An 18203-nucleotide genomic window follows, 5' to 3' on the forward strand; every position below is an offset into this window, starting at 1 on the left:
AATGAAGGCCCTGTTGCATTCTGGTCAAGGGGTTTATAATAACTATAATACTATAATAACTTACAGGAGTTATTATACTGTATGGTGTGTGTGTGTGTGATATGAAATGTGAGCTCACCATAATCACAGTAATCCTTAATCATATTCCATCATATTCAAACAAAATGACTATTTTATTAGATATTATATTGATATTAATATAGCTATTTTCTCCAGCTCCCTGTGGTGCATGAACCCCCCCACCGCTATTAGTGTGGGGTGGGCTCTTAGTCAGGATGGTGGTCCCTGGGTCAATAGTGGCGGTCCCCAGGTTGCTCTTATAGTCAGGATGGTGGTCCCTGGGTCAATAGTGGTGGTCCCCAGGTTGCTCTTATAGTCAGGATGGTGGCCCCTGGGTCAATAGTGGCGGTCCCCAGGTTGCTCTTATAGTCAGGATGGTGGTCCCTGGGTCAATAGTGGCGGTCCCCAGGTTGCTCTTATAGTCAGGATGGTGGTCCCTGGGTCAATAGTGGCGGTCCCCAGGTTGCTCTTATAGTCAGGATGGTGGTCCCTGGGTCAATAGTGGCGGTCCCCAGGTTGCTCTTATAGTCAGGATGGTGGTCCCTGGGTCAATAGTGGTGGTCCCCAGGTTGCTCTTATAGTCAGGATGGTGGCCCCTGGGTCAATAGTGGTGGTCCCCAGGTTGCTCTTATAGTCAGGATGGTGGTCCCTGGGTCAATAGTGGTGGTCCCCAGGTTGCTCTTATAGTCAGGATGGTGGCCCCTGGGTCAATAGTGGTGGTCCCCAGGTTGCTCTTATAGTCAGGATGGTGGTCCCTGGGTCAATAGTGGCGGTCCCCAGGATGGTGGCCCCTGGGTCAATAGTGGTGGTCCCCAGGTTGCTCTTATAGTCAGGATGGTGGTCCCTGGGTAAAAATCTGTTGAAAAACCCTGTTCTGGTCAAACAGAGTCAGGGCGCTGCTATTGTGCTGGTGTTGGTGGCTCACTGGAACACTCCTGTGGGTGGTGTCATTGAGCGGGTTCCAAATGGCCCGGGCCCGTTATGGGTGTGTAACTCTGAGAGTTTACAAACGGACCCGTAACTAGGAGTCCATTTGTTTGTATACAGCCCAGTCCCTTAACCCATTCTGACCTGAGATCAGATTCATACGAGGTTTCCACTGGACACAAACTGGTCTGATTAACCCATTCTGACCTGAGATCAGATTCTAAAAAATGTCAGTCGTTCTTCGATTTTTCAAAAATAGCAGACCTACAAGCTCGTAGCGCGCCACTCGGTGGCGCGCTATGAGCTTGTAGATCTGCTATTTTTCAATAGCTAAAGCATAACATGATGCCGACACCAAAACGGGTTCCCGGTCAGAATGGGTTAATAGAGTCACATTTTAATTCACAGCATTGTACCTGATGGATGATACCAGAGCCTGGTTTCCAGAAACCAACGCCGTATTTGGCTCCCGCGGTCGCGAGGAAGTTGTAGACCTCCTCGTTCACTTCCTGGGTGAGAAGAAACAGGGAGCAGTTTTAGGTTAGGGCTTTCATTTGAGGACACGGTGTTTTCGTGTAAAAGTCCATCCTTTTCGTGTTAGCTTTTGCAGAATAAATGTGGCTTTAAAAGCTACAATCTGGGACTAATGAATAAAATGGACTGAATCTACCATGTTTTGGATCAAATCATAGCAGTGAAAATCAAGAAGCATAATCACATCTTATCAGCAATCGCGACCCAATCAATCAGGGCCCAATCAATCAGGGCCCAATCAAAACTCTATATGAAGTACAGGAATAATACAAGCAAACCATGGCATTTAACCCCTTTGGTGTTTTAAGCATCATGTCAATCATACTTTAGCTATTGGAAAAGAGCAGATCTACAAGCTACAAGCTTGTAGATTGTTGTCCAATTACATAATAGGGTCCACTGACATAGAAACATAGCTTTTTCAGAAAACTGTCAGGATGTAGAAGGACATTTTTACTAGAATCTGATCTCAGGTCAGAATGGGTTAACAAATGACAAGCCTCCCCCTGGCCAGCCGGGGCGCATGATGGAGGGGAAAGGAACTGGTTGGAATAACGTGTTCCTTCCACTGCGCTACGTCCAACCAGGGAAACTCCCCCCTGTCAGGTGTAAAGGAGCAACTTGGACACTCAGGCATGAAGGAAGCATGAGTTCGAGTCCGTTGCTCTCCCCTTGTCCCCCATATATGGGGACTAGGTTGGTCTCCCCTTGTCCCCCATATATGGGGACTAGGTTGCTCTCCCCTTGTCCCCCATATATGGGGACTAGGTTGGTCTCCCCTTGTCCCCCATATATGGGGACTAGGTTGGTGGAGGGTGTGTAGAGCCCAGGATCACATTAGATGATTGACACAGGGGTGAAAAATGGGTTACAAAATCGTGGGATAAAAAATATATATAAAAAAAACAAAAAAATCCCAAGCGGATCGGTACCTTGGCCCTCTGCAGGTCCTGAGCGCCTCCCGTCTGGGCCTCGATCAGGTGGTCACAGTGGATGGTGGAGGGCACGGCCACCGTGGGCAGGCCGCTGCTGATGAACTGAAGCATGGCCATCTGCGCCGTGGCGTCCTGCATGGCCACGCGGTCCGGGCGCAGGCGGAGGTACGTGCGGCCGCGCTCGATCTCCTGCCCCGCCGGGTCGTCCAGGTGGCCGTACACGATCTTCTCGGACAGCGTGAGGGGTCTGTTGAGCCTGGGGGTGGTGCAGTTTATTTATTTATAGGTTTATTTGACAGGGACAAGTTGTAAAAACATGAAACCATTGCAATGTATATGGGTTTGTAGCCAAGGCTAATTTGCAACCCCAGTCCCTAGTTAGGCCTTTCTATAGTTCTATACCTCCACCTAAAACAATCCTCTACAACATACCTATACTAAACAATCCTTTACATACAGATACTAATACATCCAATAGATAAGTACAATAACAGTTTTAAAATGTGCCGAACACATTTCAACCAGAGTTTGGTTAAATCATTAAACATTTTGAGATCAGTTTGTCGTTTTATTTCAGTTGGTAGGGCATTCCACAGGTGTATCCCTTGTACCGAGTAAGAAGACTGACCAAATGTGGCGTTACGATTTGCGGTTTGAGGTTTATGACAAGGTTGTTAGATGTGTTTGCGTCGGTGGTCAGGACTGGCTTTCCAGTGCGTGGGGGGGGGCTGATAAAAACCTGCTAAAAAAAAGCTAATGCTAATTTGTAGCATGTCGTGCAAAGTAAGCCCCTCTGGTGGCAAAGCCTGGAAAGCCAATCGTAAGCCACGTCGAAAATCTGACAGATTCATGATCACATGACTACAGAGATAATGTGTATTATTAGTACCGTAGTAGTAAACATTTCTTAAGTGGTTTTTTTTCCCCCCAAGACTTTTTGCATGGGGAAGAGAAAAGCTCTACATACATTGACATTGTATACATTATTATTATTATTATCAGTGTAGTGTAGTCAAACCCACAGATGTTATGGTTCATTTACAAAGTGATCAAATTATTTTGTGAAATGAAATGGTCAGCTAGCTAGATGATGATGATAAAAAGTAGGTCTACCATTTCAGGAATTGTTTATTAATGAATTACATTGTTTCGGTACTTGGGTGTTTAAACTTTTAGCATTCCTACTTTCTCTAGTGTTAACTCTAAACAACTATCCTCTCTCTCTCTCTCTCTAAGTAAAACTAAAATGCACTAACTCGCAGCGAGAAAAGGCAGAGAAATCGCCCAAAAATATATTTAAAATTATTATTATTATTTATTAACTACAGTTATCCAAAATAGTACTTGCTCCTGTTCCTGGAATATAGCCAGTGATGAGCTAAGGGAGAGGGGCATGTCTGGTGGTTACCTAAGGGAGAGGGGCATGTCTGGTGGTCATCTATAATTAGTCTAGTGAAGCCCTGTTGGCGCTGAGATATCAACAGTGTCAATGGATTTACTATGAGAGAGTAACAGACACCAGTGACAAGAATAGACGTAAACATAAAAGTAAAGACTAGACGTGTGTGTGTGTGTGTGTGTGTGTGTGTGTGTGTGTGTGTGTGTGTGCCAGACAGTGTTGTTTTTGTTGACTAAAACTAAGACGAACATTTTTTGTCGACTACCTTTTTTCACTGACGAAAACTAAATGGAAACTAAATGAAAACTAAGCTATTATGACTAAGACTAAGCTAAATGTATTGACAATTTCGTCAACAGATAGAAACTATACTAAAATGTTAGGAAGGGACTAGTGGACAAGAGATCCAGTATAAGTAATTTTACACTTAAAGTGAATGGCACATCGAGTGGCAAATTGGAGGCGTGATCAATGCCATTTGGCTATTCTGAGTGGCCAAAGAGCATTGATCACGCCTCCAGGTCTTTAGTTTACTCAAGTTAGGGAATAAGACCTGGTACTTAAGACATGCAAAATACAGCCCTATATATATACTAAAACTAAAATAGAAATTTGCTGCCAAAAACAACTGGTGCGTGCGTGCGTGCGTGCGTGCGTGCATGGTGCATGCTTGTGTGTGCGTGTGTGTGTGTCCTGACCTCTTGCGCACTAGGTTGATGTTCTGGTGCAGCGTTTCATAGTTGATGTATGAGGCGGGCTCAAAGCGGCTCATGGCCACCTTGGCCTTGGCGCCGAACGCTGCCGAGACATGGAGACGTCTGACGCCGGTGCCGAGGACCAGCTGCAACGAGACGTTGGAAAAGACAATTCAAAGACAAACAAAGACTTCCCTTAGAGATAGGGTGAGAAGTTCAGTCACAAGAGAGAGACTCGTAGTAGAACCGCTGCTCCTTCGCCTGGAAAGGAGTCAGCTGAGGTGGTTCGGGCATCTGGTTAGGATGCCTCTCGGCGTCTCCCTAGGGAGGTCCTCGACGCACGTCCCACTGGGAGGAGACCCCGGGGCAGACCAAGGACCACGTCCCACTGGGAGGAGACCCCGGGGCAGACCAAGGACCACGTCCCACTGGGAGGAGACTAATGTTGCTCTAGAGAGGGAAGTCTGGAGCTCTCTGGTGGAGCTGTTGCCCCCGCGACCCGACTACGGATAAGCGGTTGAAGATGGAGATGGACAAAGACTTCATGTCTGAGTTTGGGGCATACAACACAATAAGCTTTCAATGGTTGGTATGATGAAAAGAAATCAACTTAATAACCAGAATTTACAATTATCGACAATAACTTGACAATAACTTTGATGCAAACACTGACAAGTGACATGCTGTGCAAAAAAGGGCCAGCAACGCCTTTACTGGCTGTGCTGGGCTAGGTTTAATGTTGAAAAAAGGCTGATGAAACTGTTCTATAGCGCCTTGCCTACATACATTCAGTCATCTCTCCTATATCTGTTGGTACGGTAAACTCGTTATCGAGGATAGAAATTCCCTTGGGAGAATTGTCTAAAACCGCTTCTAAAATTACTGGCATCCAATTGGAGTGAGAGAGCCTTGATTTCTTTTATGATAGACAAGCTGTTCAAAAAAGCCCTGTCCATCCGCTCAACCGGACCGAATCACCAGACCCAACAACACCCACTCAGTTCGGAGTATATGCTGCTGCCATCCGGCCTTCACTTGTGTGTCCCTATAGGACCACAAAACACAGGTAGAAATACTTCTTTGTCCCTGCCTCCATCCGAGCACTCAATGTTCCCGGAAGAAGGTAACAAACTGTGATGATGATGATGATGATGATGATGATGAATGATGAAGTAGGAACTGAACAATAGCTCCTATCAGAACCCGCTCTGGTGATTTCTTAAGGCTCAAGGTTCCTCAGGCCCAGACAGAGTTGGGCAAGACAGCTTTTTCTGTCAATGGCCCAACTTTGTGGAATAATGAACTCCAAAACTCCAAAATGTCAACGTTGCACAAAATATCTCATTATCTTATTGAGCCGATTGCAGGATGAACCCCGGCGGCAAAACGCTGCGGTTCTCATTAACCCATTCTGACCTGAGATCAGATTCATACGAGGTTTCCACTGGACACACACTGGTCTGATTAACGAATTCTGACCCGAGATCAGATTTAAAAAATGTCAGTCGTTCTTTCGATTTTTCAAAAAATAGCAGACCTACAAGCTCGTAGCGCGCCACTCGGTGGCGCGCTATGAGCTTGTAGATCTGCTATTTTTCAATAGCTAAAGCATAACATAGTGCTAACACCAAAATGGGTTCCTGGCCAGAATGGGTTAATGGCCTGCTGCCCTAGAGGAGGGTGTCTGCAGGTTGCAGAAGACCTTTCATGCCATTAAACACCAATGGACATTTGAGCAGACTGGATTACCTTATTATTAAACACCATCTTAAAAACGCTATGCTTTCAGTAACTAGTTTAAAGTCTTCTTTCGATTATCATGATATGCGTACATTGATGTTAAAGCGGGGCTGACACGCCTCTCGGGAAGCTATTAAGGCTATTAACGCTAGCATCTAGATTGTGACGTACTTACGGGCCAGCTCAATTTGACCAATAAAATTGATCTTGTATCTGGTCTAAATGTCAGAGCGGCTCTGGGCTCTGCGAGTTAGCGTTCCTGGTGGCTATCAACTCATGCTAGTGGTTTTGAGGCCACCTTCAGCCTCATAGCTGGGTAAAAGTTTGGTGGAAAAATTACTTTTTTGCTACAAAAAACTCGCCAGAATGACACCGAGTTGACGTCCAAGTTTTAGGGAAAACTGTTGCATAATCGCAATTCCGCGCGACGGGCTCCATCGTACCTATCTTGTCTATCTGTCTCCCCCCGCTGACACGCCCTCAGCCGGCTAAATGCTGAACAGGGCTCACGGAGCCCTGGAGCTTCACGTAACGTTACCAGTACACTGCCTGTGACTACTCTAGCGGCCGGCCTAACCTGTGTCCGCCCCTCTCTCTCTCTCTCTCTCTCTCTCTCTCTCTCTCACACACACACACACACACACACACTCTCTCTCTCTCTCTCTCTCTCTCTCTCTCTCTCACACACACACACCGATATGGGGGGGCGGTCTCTCTCTCTCTCTCTCTCTCTCTCTCTCTCTCCGTGCACAACTTGGAGCTCTCCAAATAGCCACCAGAAGTATGATGAAACTTGACATAGCGTTATTTAGGCTATAATGATCAACTTGTATGGGTGATCATTTTATGTATATCAAATATTATACCCCTCCACACACACACACACACACACACACACACACACACACACACACTCTCTATCTCTCTCTCACACACACCGATATGGGGGGGGCGAGACCCCCCCCCCTCTCTCTCTCTCTCTCTCTCACACACACACACACACACACACACACACCGACAGTCAGAGAACTGACTCACTAAACAACACTAAACAACGTTGGATTCGTACAGTGCAGAATGCAGATAAGTGTAGGCCTATAATGTTCTTATTATAATTGTGAGTTTGTTTTTTAACATGCACCGCGAGTCCACGGGAGCCGATCTACAAGCTCACAACGCGTTGCACTGCGAGTAGCCTAGAGAAGGCTGTCAAGTGAGCAGCGCAATCGCGCATGCTATAGAAATATCCTAATAAATAAATAAAAAGGTGTCGCTTGCAGGGGCAGTTTCCTTATGGGACTTGCCTCTAGAATGCATGCATAGGCATGCAAGTGCACTCGGCATTTATATATCATATATATAGACTAGTACGAAGTACAATTAAATGATCACAGGCATTCTAGGTCTAGGTCGGGACACATGAAATCCACGTAAATGCCTTTCCGCTAGCTTCACGTAAACGCGAGAAAACATCAACTTCTTTTTTTTCACCGCTGGGGGGGGGGGAGGCGGGGCTGCGGATAGCCCCCATGAGGATCATCAGAACTATTCGGGTCTGACCCATACAATGTTTTTCACTCATGAATTCATTATGCATAAACAAACATTTCACATGAAGAAACAATGTTGTGTGTGTGTGTGTGTGTATGTACACACATGCCCAGTTCAATGCGGGGCAGAGAGGCACTGCGCAGCCTGCATGAACAGAATAGGCTCTGTGCCCCGGCGGTGAGAGGGGCTGCATCCCAGCTCTCTGTGCCCCGGCGGTGAGAGGGGACAAACGGTCGTGAGCGGGGCTGCATCCCAGCTCTCTGGAAGTCCGAGTGCGAAATTGCGATTATGCAACAGTTTACGCTAAAACTTCCACGTCAACTCAATGTCATTGTAAGGAATAAATAAAAGCAATAAAATAATTTTTTAATGATATTTTCACCTAGTATGACGCAAAAGGTTACCTCAAAACCACTAGCCTTTACTGCGCTAGCCACTCAGCTCGGCTAGATGCTAGGTCACGTCAGAGCCTGAGATATAGTCACGTGTCGTTTGAAACTGTTTTCATTCAGACCACGTGATGTACCTTATCAGCAATGTTAATCTCGGGCTTTGACACTCCCCCTTTAAGGTAGGGCAGGGATAGGCAACCTTAGGCTCGGGTGCCAACATTGGCACAGTGAAGGGTGATCACAGGCATACGTGCATAGGCATACGTGTGCAAGAGAGGATTTTTCTTAATTAAGCTCTCTCAAATGCATGCAAATCCTGCACAATTCTACATGAATTCAAACTGAACTGTGACTGGGGGGGGGGGGGGGGGGGTTAATAATAATGATCATTACAATGTCCTGATGTGAAAGACAATAGTCCAGAAGAAGAAAGAAATGTCGTTATATTTATGGACAATCAACGGTGTCATAATTCAACATAATGTTGACATGGCACACTAACTATCAAGAAAATAAAAACACGACACTTCAAGTCAAAGAGGTTGCCGACCCCTGAGGTAGGGTATGCCTCTAGGGCTTCTACTGGTTCTACTGAGTGAAGACCCTGCAAAGAGAAGTAAATAAGGGCCATAAAAAGTTGCAGTCAAACAGAGCAATCCAAATCATTGTGCCATGGCCACAGGTGATTATCATACTACTGCATGCTTATAGAATACAAACACACATGAAAACAAAACCAACGATGCCAAATCAAATCACCAAATCCCCTGCCAAATGTGATCAATAAAAGGTGGATGTTGGCCTCAAACTAGCTATAATGACCACAAAATCTATTGGGAGATTCGAGATCGTTATAACAAGATTCACACTTCACTACCAGTCCAAAATATCCCATGGATTGGCAACGATCAATCTGAAAAAAAAAAGGTTGCTTGAAAACCAAAGCTGCAACCATTCATGATTATTTTAGGTGTATTTCTTTTGTATGCTTGTGTTGGAGTGATTATTAGAGTAAACCTATACCCTAATAATAGTTTTTATCTAATAGTTTAATATTTTCTTATTCTTACTAGTCTTATTACGTTTGAAATGTACTAGGTATTTGTATGCTCTCTCTCTCCTCACAGTTAACAGTCTTTGTATTGAGTTTGTGCTTGAAATGTAGCCTACTGTAAAACTGTTAATACATATTTCAATCAATCAAAAGAATGTCCTGTATGTCAGTCCTGTTTGTATTGTTTGATGTTTGATGTCTGGGGACTGCAGATGGAAATGAGCAAATCTTGCTAAATCTGGTATATTTACACTGCATGCATTTGTAATGTTGTTCATCAATATACACTGTCCCGATCAAATAAACGAATAAAGAATGGTTCTCATTATTGGTTCACATGACGCTCATGATCATCATGACAGTCATGTTTCAGGGCTAGGTTCTCTAGCTCTGGTCAATAGCTCTAATGCCGTTGCAGACTAGCCCAAAATCTTAGATTCTCGTAGAGGTTTTTTTCGATTCTGACGAATCTCAGAATCGAAAAAAAACCTCTACGAGAATCTAAAATGTTGGGCTAGTTGCAGACCAGAGCTATAGGTTCTCACTTCACTTGGAAGTGCGCAATGTAGATATTCTCAGTAACCTTGATGCGACTTGCGACCACCTTGTAATCTGCTGGACCATTCCGACAACTTCCAATCAATGTCTAGGTCAACTTGGGCGGTCTAAATCGACATTGTTATGAAGAATCAAGAATGTAACGTGCCCACAGTTGGTCATGGGCTGGCCGCTGCAGCGTACTTGCATCCAAGAGTCAATCGGGGACACTGTGACCTAGCGACGCAGGAAAGCGACGCAGCTGGGTTAGCTCTTCTCAGTATTTACACACTGTCGTGACTCCGTTGACGATGGGAGTATCAAGACGTTGAACGCAGTTTTGACCTTACCGCGTGCGTTCAACATAAATATGCGTTTGAAAGATGTAACTGTGTGAAATATGAATTTCTTACCCGCAGCCTAGTGACAGTCAAACAGTAAGACGCCATTTTGCTCACTGACAAAGATGTGTGTGTCGCCGAAATGTGACGTCAGAGATTTATTTGTAAGCGCCCTATAGAGACCGTTATGTTTATTACGTGGCTTTTATGCTCTCTGGCATTTGTGACCTAAAAATGTCATAGTTTAAGACATGACATGCGGCTATAAAGTGTTGGAATTGACAAATGAAGAGGCTTCGAGCAAACACTAATCAATAAACATTACATTATGTTGTCATGATGTAAACTAAAGAATGTCCCTCAAAAGTAAAAAAAAATAAACTGCTGCTGTGATACCTAAAAGTAAAACTTACAAAATTATAGTGCACCGTCTAGTAATAATAATAATAATAATAATAGGCTAATAAACTATATAATCGTGCATTTCCCGCGTGTTGGTTGGCCACACCCCAGGTGAGAGAGCACATGACATCATGTGACATCATGTGACATCATCAGGGATGGAGACCTAATATTAAGCCCATATATGGAGATCCCTGATGTCATCAATATTGGCCAGAAACTCTACATCTGAACCATAATCTGAACCCCTCTTCGATGTCTCCCTTTTGACTATATGATACCTGTCCATTTAAACTCTAGACGGGCCTGCCCCAAAGTTATTAGTGCAGCCGCGCCCGGCAGCCGCGGATATGTTGATCTGACCACACATTCTAAAGCGCCAGCGCTCGCCCAGCAGTCTGCTGTCTGTCACCCAGGCAGATGCGTGCTGCGTGCACGCGACTTCTCGCCCTCAGGCGTCTTACTGGTAATTGCGAACGCAGTGAGGCTTCCCGCGTTCTCGCGTCTTACTTGTAATAAGGGTATGCCTACTACTAGAAATAGACGTTTCTTTAGTGTGTCTATTATTGCTGTCTTAGTGCAGTATGTTTTTCTACAGCTAAGAGCTATTGCACAATATTAAAGTCCTCTCTGGGCATTTTTATATCCTATATCCTATATATTTTTTCCTCTATGCCTTATGTGGTCTTGTTGATACTGCTGAAGGCTTCTTCGTGTTATATTTTTTGTATTTATATACTTAGTTTTTGTTTGTTGAAGCACGGTAAGCTACTTGCAGGTTGAAGGTTTTAGTGGCAAGTAAATTATTCTTGATTCTTGATTTATAGGGCCTATACTGACAATTGAAAGTACTCTATCAAGGACAAGGTATAGCCTAACAACATCAGTTACTTTTAAATTCTTTCAAATTCAGTAGTAGTTCACTATTATTATTATCTTTGGCCAAAAAACGACATTACCCATAACCCCTGTTGATTGGCATATCTCTCTACTTGGCTGAATGGGAACTGCAGCCCAATAAACTACGGGTCCTCCTCCATCTCAACCAATAGAGATTCTGTTGCTATCACAGCTTATATTTTTAGCAATCGTTCGCCCACCACAGGCAACTCCAAATATATCCCTTCGCCAAATAAATTAGAGCCCTTTATAGTAATGAAGTGAGAATTGCAATTGCCCAACTATTTTGAGCACAATTGAATATCTATACAAAACATATGCTCACTATAGCTATATTACATTTGCTACAACACCGTTCCGTTGTGATATTTCAATGTGTTTTAACGGTTCCCGTGGTATGCTACTTATTCCGACAGAGAGGACACACAAACGGAAAGGGCTGAATGATAAATTATGTATTATTTGATAGGCTACAGAAATAACTTGAAAGACAATTAGACGGATCACGGTTTATGATTAATATGATATCCAGAAAGTAGTTCCTCTGTGTATATACCGTCGTCACGGTAGGGTAGGGGGGTGTGGGCGAGTGAAGCTGTATAAATACGCAAGGCTGTCAAACAGTAAAGTTTTCTCTGGACGTTTCACGCGAACTGTCAGTTGAGGAAACAGGGACACCGTTTCTTTGCCATCAACATTGGGATAAAAAAAAAATCATCCCCAAGAAGGCGAAACATCTGTCGATGAGCTAGCTGTGGGTGCATGGAACGCAAGATCACCTTGAAATCCACCTTAACGCCAAGGATTTAAAAACGCAATAATTTGTGCGCTTGACATCAGTAGACTGGTAAGTAGCAGCGTATAGATAGTTTAAACGTACCGTGAATTGCGACAATTTTATTTGCACACGGGGCATTTATGTGGGAGCTGATCTGAGTTATATGAGAATTATCGACCAAATATACAGGAAAATGCACTGACTGTTGGAGGGGGAAACTGAATCGTATAATGGATTCGGTCATCCATTTTAGAATCTGATGTATTTTTCAGCCCCCCTCAGAGAATATAAATACTGGAAAACCTAGAACTCCAAATTAAAGTATAGCCTACGCATGCTATTCGTGTCAAATATCACTTTAACCTTTTATTGGTTTCATTACATGGGGTTATTTAAGATGAAAGGGGGATTGATTGTATATATGCTCTTTCATTGCCAAGTATCTATTGGGTCGTTAATCCATCCCACACTGTAATATTCACCTTTTTTATTTAATACATTCGGTTGCTATAGCCCATGTCATCTCATTTATCTATAGTTTCCTCCCCAAATGCGTATGTAAACCATATACTGGTTTAATTCCCAAATGTAAACAGTTGAATTGTAATTGCTTATTATTGCTTTTTTGCAAATTGACATTTAAGTGAAATGATTTGCATTTCCAAATCCTCAATTAATGAGCATCAGGGTTTCCATAAATTGGCTTGCAGCTAAATATGAGAACGGTAATTTAATAGTCTGCCACAAAGCGGACATGCTGGCTCCGATACGTGGATGATAGCCTACAAAAGCACCGTCTGCCCATAATGATTCCGTGTAAACAAATGCATAAGCCACGGGATAGCACTGACATGATGCCAGCAAACATACACACAGGCATAACGCACCCCAATTCATCTGTGGTCTAGTGGGTATAAGATTATTTTATATGAGATTGTAAATAAATGGGAGATGAGGCTGAAAAGGAGTCTTTAACAGGGTCTGTCATAGGTGGATGCAGACATGCAGTCTACGTGTCAAGCATATATGCACATTTTAAAATGTCTAATTGTAGCCTAATGACATTGGATGACATTGAATCTTATTTGTCATAAATATACAACTAGGCCCATGTCAATTATTAAACCGACGTGCAAAATATCAATTTAAATTTGAATCTATTTTTGGCTTTCTTTTATGTAAAATTGCCGTTTGTGCTCCGCGGATCCTCTTGTCACGTTTATCTGATACAATCAACTGATGCATATAGTCTACCTAACAACCGTAGGCCTACTGAGGGAAAACATTGGAAAAGCACATCCAAAGTTTGTTTGCAAAATTGATAACTATACGCCACTTTATAGACTATAGTCTATTACGCATGCAGCTGCGCGCCTTCTAGAATCACCCTGCCAATTGTCTCCTTTTTCATACGATTAATGTAGCCCAAATCTCGATAATATCCTGCCATTATTTGTGCTTTGATACAAAAAAAAACAGTGCATTTTTATATATGCCTATTGGTAATAATAATCGAATTCTGTTGTAGGCTATACTAACTCTATACTGTAGAAGATTTCGTGACACCAGACCAGTCGACGAAAGTCACGATCAAGCCCACCTGCCAGGCATAGGAGGGTAGCCTACTGGATTTGAGCGAATTGTTTATGTGCGGGGGTGGGTGGAGGACGAGTGCACGTTGTGATGACGTTGTGATCCCACGCATGGCATCGTGGGAAATGGTGTTCTTTTATACAGTCTCTCACAATCTGCCCTGGTCTGGACCCTGCATGCCATTTTCTTTTATCATGCTCAATAATGGTCTAGGCATCATCAGTAGATGTATTGTTAACTACTTGTACATATAATATAAAATGGGTTAGTCTATATTCAATTCATGTAATTGTTTTTGACCCTTTTTTTATATTCTCTCAGGGTTAATAAAAATCACACTCGTTTGAAGGTAGGGGCACTATAGTCTTATCATCATATACATCTTCACATTCCAGGCAATCATTTTTGGCGTCCTCACTTTTGATCCCCGCTTTTTAAGAATACCCAACGAGTCGCCCATTTATACCAACTTGCCCCGGGTAATTCCTAAAGTAACCGAAGTAAATTATGCTTAAACGGTTAAACCTAACCTTATTCCTATAACCTTAACAGTAAAACTATGCCTAAACCTAACCCTGTACCTAAACTTATTCTCAGTAAAAAACAAAATAAAGAATACAAGAACCGCCACACCGAGCAGGCGAGATGGATTATGGGCAACGGTACCTGATACCCCTTTAAAGCCTTCATCCAATCAAATCATCGCTATGGGACACACACACACGCGCACGCACGCGTGCGCTAGCAGAGAGATGGGCATACACAGAGATGGGCATAGGAGGGGCTAGCGCCACTCAAAAAATAATAATAATATTTGTAACAGACTTTTTTCTTTTTCCCCTCCCAGTTGGGATCCGACCAACCAGTGGATGTTGCAGTTGAAGACAATTGGACCTCTCCTCAACCTCCTCAAGGAAAGCACCAATGGACTCTTAACTAAACTGCAAATCAGAGATCCTGGCTTCAAGATGCCTTCTTTACCATGATGGCAAAAACATCGCTGCACACTTAACAGTCATTGAGAGAAGAATCCCCATTAGCGGTTATTGCGTTTGCATCTGTTTGGACACTAATTGATCTGACACGGTTTTGCTATAGCGGTGTGGGACCGGTGGGACCATGCTTCTGGAAGTGAAGGTCGCTCTGAACTTCATCGTCTCCTACCTGTACAACAAGCTGCCGCGGCGGCGAGCCGACCTGTTCGGAGAGGAGCTGGAACGGATACTGGTGTCCCGCTTCGAGGGTCACTGGTACCCCGAGTCCCCCCTCAGGGGCTCCGCTTTCCGCTGCCTTCATCTGGGGGCTCCCAGGGACCCTCTGGTGGAGCTGGCGGCCAGGAGAAGCGGCCTGGACACGGAGGAGGTCCGCGCCAACGTCCCCGCGGAGCTCAGCGTGTGGATCGACCCGTACGAGGTTTCCTACCAGATCGGAGAGAAGGGCGCCGTGAAGGTCCTGTACCTGGAGGACCCTCCGGGCCTGGGGGGGGGAGACGGGGAGCGGGCCGAGGGGGTGATGACCGCTGAGAGCATCGGGGACATGACGGAAGGAGTGGAGGAGGCCAGGACTCTGGGCTTCAACCCGGAGGCTCAGGTGTTCGTGCCGATCGGGGGGCAGGTGTCTCCGGTCCTCCTGCCGTCGCTCTCCAGCTCGCCCACGCTCCCCTGCATGGCCTCCCAGTCCTCCTGCCCTCTTCAGCTCTTCAGCTACCCCAGCTCCAGCACGCCCACCAACGCCACCTCCCACTCCTCCAACACCTCCACCCCGTCGCCTCCTAACGGGGGGCTGCCCTACCTTTGCCCCACCCAGCAGCAGCAGCAGCAGCCGCCCACTGCTCCCCGCCCTCCGGTGCAACCCATCACCTTCACCACCGCCAGCTTCGCCGCCACTAAGTTTGGCTCGACCAAGATGAAGAAGGGTGGCAGCTCCACGGGCGGCTCCACGGGGGGCAGCTCCGCGGTGGTCGCTGGTGGGCCCGGTCCTCCCCAGAGGATGCTGTCCCGCTCCCCGACCGTCCCCATCTCCCCTCCGGAGCTGCTGCTGAAGCACAAGCCCCTCTCCCTGTCCTTGCACTCCCTCGGCGGGGCGGGGCCCGTCCCCAGCCAGCTCTCCCCCAACGCCAAAGAGTTTGTGTACCCGGGTTCCCCGGGCCCGCTTTACTTCGATGCCGCCGGCGACAGCCAGCCCATGCCGCCGCCGCCCCACGCCAGCCCCTTTCAGCCCCCCCCACCACACCACCAGCACGCCGTCGTCAACTCGCATCCATCCTTCGACCCCTTCTCCAGCCCTCCGCCCGCCCCGGGGGGGGTAGGCGGCCTCATCGGAGGCAACGGTGGAATATCGTACATGGAGAAGCCATCCTTTGTGGAGGGTTTGGGGAGCTACAACCTGCAATATCCCAGCCAGTCCTTCCAGCCTGTTGTGTTGGCCAACTAAAGCCTTTTACTATAAAGGATGAAAATTACCATGAGTATCGCTGTAGCAAAAGAGTTTAGCATAGGCCGGCGATGCGCCCCAAATATTTTCAGTTTTTCTAATGAATTGTTCTTACTACTAATTCAACAAGATTAGGGTTAGTTTTACTACAAAGAATTAACTGTAAAAAACATTGTTCACTGCATATTCTTTGTCTCCATGCCCCCCCAACTCTCCTTCTCTTCCTCTGTACATCACACTTTTCCTGGTTTGGTTTGTTTTTGTCTGCGGAAGCCGAGTTCCTTTTGTATACCTTGGAGTTGGTCTATACTATTGCAATACTTTATTATTTATTTATTTTTGCATTGAATGTTGATTGTGAGAGAGATTGATGTCCCGTTAATACTTAAAAGTATAATGGGCCCCAGTTAGTATACAGCAGTATATATATATATAATAGCTCCATTTTGCACTGCACTGTCATGCTGTGTGAGAGAGAGAGGACCTAGCCAAGTCCTGCAGGGAAGGATCTGGCTGTGTGAAGCTCAGCATTCTGCACTGCAATCTGCTCTGCCCTAGTTGCCACAAATACATGGAGGGAGGGAGGCTGTGCTGTCTTAAGTCTAATGTATACGTTGTTGGCACGGCCATGTCACTCATCCAAAATCACTGATCTTTTCAAGTGAAAAAGGCTGTCACACAAACGGAAGTATTGAAATTACAGTAATGTGTGTGTGTGTGTGGCTTGACGTGTGCAGTCTTCTGGTTTGTTTTGTTGTGGCTTATTGTAATCGAGAGACTTGTTATTTATATATATGGTGGGTCTTTGTGGACAGTGTTGTTTTGTGTGTGTTTTATTTTATTTTATACATTTATACGTTGTCATGTTATCGTATCGAAAAGGAATTGTTGCCAGTCAGCTGAAATGTGCACACAACGTGCTTTCGAAAGAAGTGAGAGCACAGTGGGAAGTATAGCAAAGAGGCGAGTGTTGAGTTGTTCAGGGAATTATTATAATGTGTCACGAATGACAGTGTGTGTGTCTATCTGTCCGTCTGTCTGTCTGTCTGTCCTATGTGGATCATTCCTTAGTGTTATCTGTGTTATTAATATCTCCGGTTGATTTATACAACACTGTCACGTAAGTATGTACTTCAATACAAATGAGGCGCGCACACATACGCCACAGTATCCCAGTCAACGGGGCGTGAAGGTTGAACGGGTGGTGTGGTATGGAGGAGGGGGGAGAAGACGCAGCGGTATAGATGGTGATAAATGGCTTAGCATGACTTTGACTATGAAGGAGAGGTCTTACTCTGCAGGGGGGAGGAGGAGGAGGAGGAGGAGGAGGAAGATGAGGGCAGAATGATGAAGATGGTGTTCAAAGAGAGCAGGGAGATGATGGGAGGGCAAGCAGAGGATTTTAACCTTTTGCTGGCGTCGTCCAACATGTATTGTCTTTAGACTTGAGAGTGACAAGTGATTTTCCATTTATTTTAGTTTTTTACTGCATGTTTATAGTGAGCCACACGAGTCGTTTCCCTTTGCTCTTTAACCCATTCTGACCTGAGATCAGATTCATACGAGGTTTTCCACTGGACACACACTGGTCTGATTAGCCCATTCTGACCTGAGATCAGATTCTAAAAATCAGTCAGTCGTTCTTCGATTTTTCAAAAATAGCAGACCTACAAGCTCGTAGCGCGCCACTCAGTGGCGCGCTATGAGCTTGTAGATCTGCTATTTTTCAATAGCTAAAGCACGACATGATGCTAATACCAAAATGGGTTCCCGTTCAGAATGGGTTAAAATCCTGCAGTTATCGCTGTTCCACCAATGAGCAAACCAGGATCATATACTGTTAATGTTACTGTTAATCGTCTTCTCTTTTTTCTTTTTTACCCCCTCACCTCAGTTGCAGTATTTCAGACTATAATGAATGTTCCTCCTTTA

The 18203-nt window shown here is 45.0% G+C and overlaps 2 protein-coding genes across 3 annotated transcripts in view; one reads left to right on the forward strand and one right to left on the reverse strand.

Annotated features, from left to right (window-relative positions):
- LOC308323606 (aconitate hydratase, mitochondrial-like) overlaps positions 1 to 10297 on the reverse strand; it is a 54083-nt gene extending 43786 nt beyond the window's left edge. The window contains exons 1-4 of one of the 2 annotated variants that reach the window (XR_013964828.1): positions 10238 to 10283; positions 4554 to 4696; positions 2454 to 2712; positions 1404 to 1496 (exon numbers count right to left, since the gene is read on the reverse strand). Coding sequence is in view for 1 of the 2 variants with exons in the window: in XM_080775360.1 (XP_080631486.1) it covers positions 1404 to 1496; positions 2454 to 2712; positions 4554 to 4696; positions 10238 to 10273 (531 nt within the window). In the remaining variant the exon portion in view is untranslated. Of the gene's footprint in view, positions 1 to 1403; positions 1497 to 2453; positions 2713 to 4553; positions 4697 to 10237 lie in introns of both variants that reach the window. The other variant, XM_080775360.1, reaches the window with a different exon arrangement.
- A 1823-nt stretch (positions 10298 to 12120) lies between these two features.
- Positions 12121 to 17899, forward strand: tob2 (transducer of ERBB2, 2). The gene is made up of 2 exons (XM_080775446.1): positions 12121 to 12314; positions 14686 to 17899. Exon 2 carries the CDS (start codon positions 14958 to 14960, stop codon positions 16269 to 16271), a length of 1314 nt encoding a protein of 437 aa, XP_080631572.1. The 5' UTR covers positions 12121 to 12314; positions 14686 to 14957; the 3' UTR covers positions 16272 to 17899.
- Positions 17900 to 18203: the final 304 nt, after the last annotated feature.

The sequence above is a fragment of the Protomyctophum bolini genome (genome assembly GCF_963924005.1).
Source record: "Protomyctophum bolini genome assembly, chromosome: 11".
Taxonomy (NCBI): domain Eukaryota; kingdom Metazoa; phylum Chordata; class Actinopteri; order Myctophiformes; family Myctophidae; genus Protomyctophum; species Protomyctophum bolini.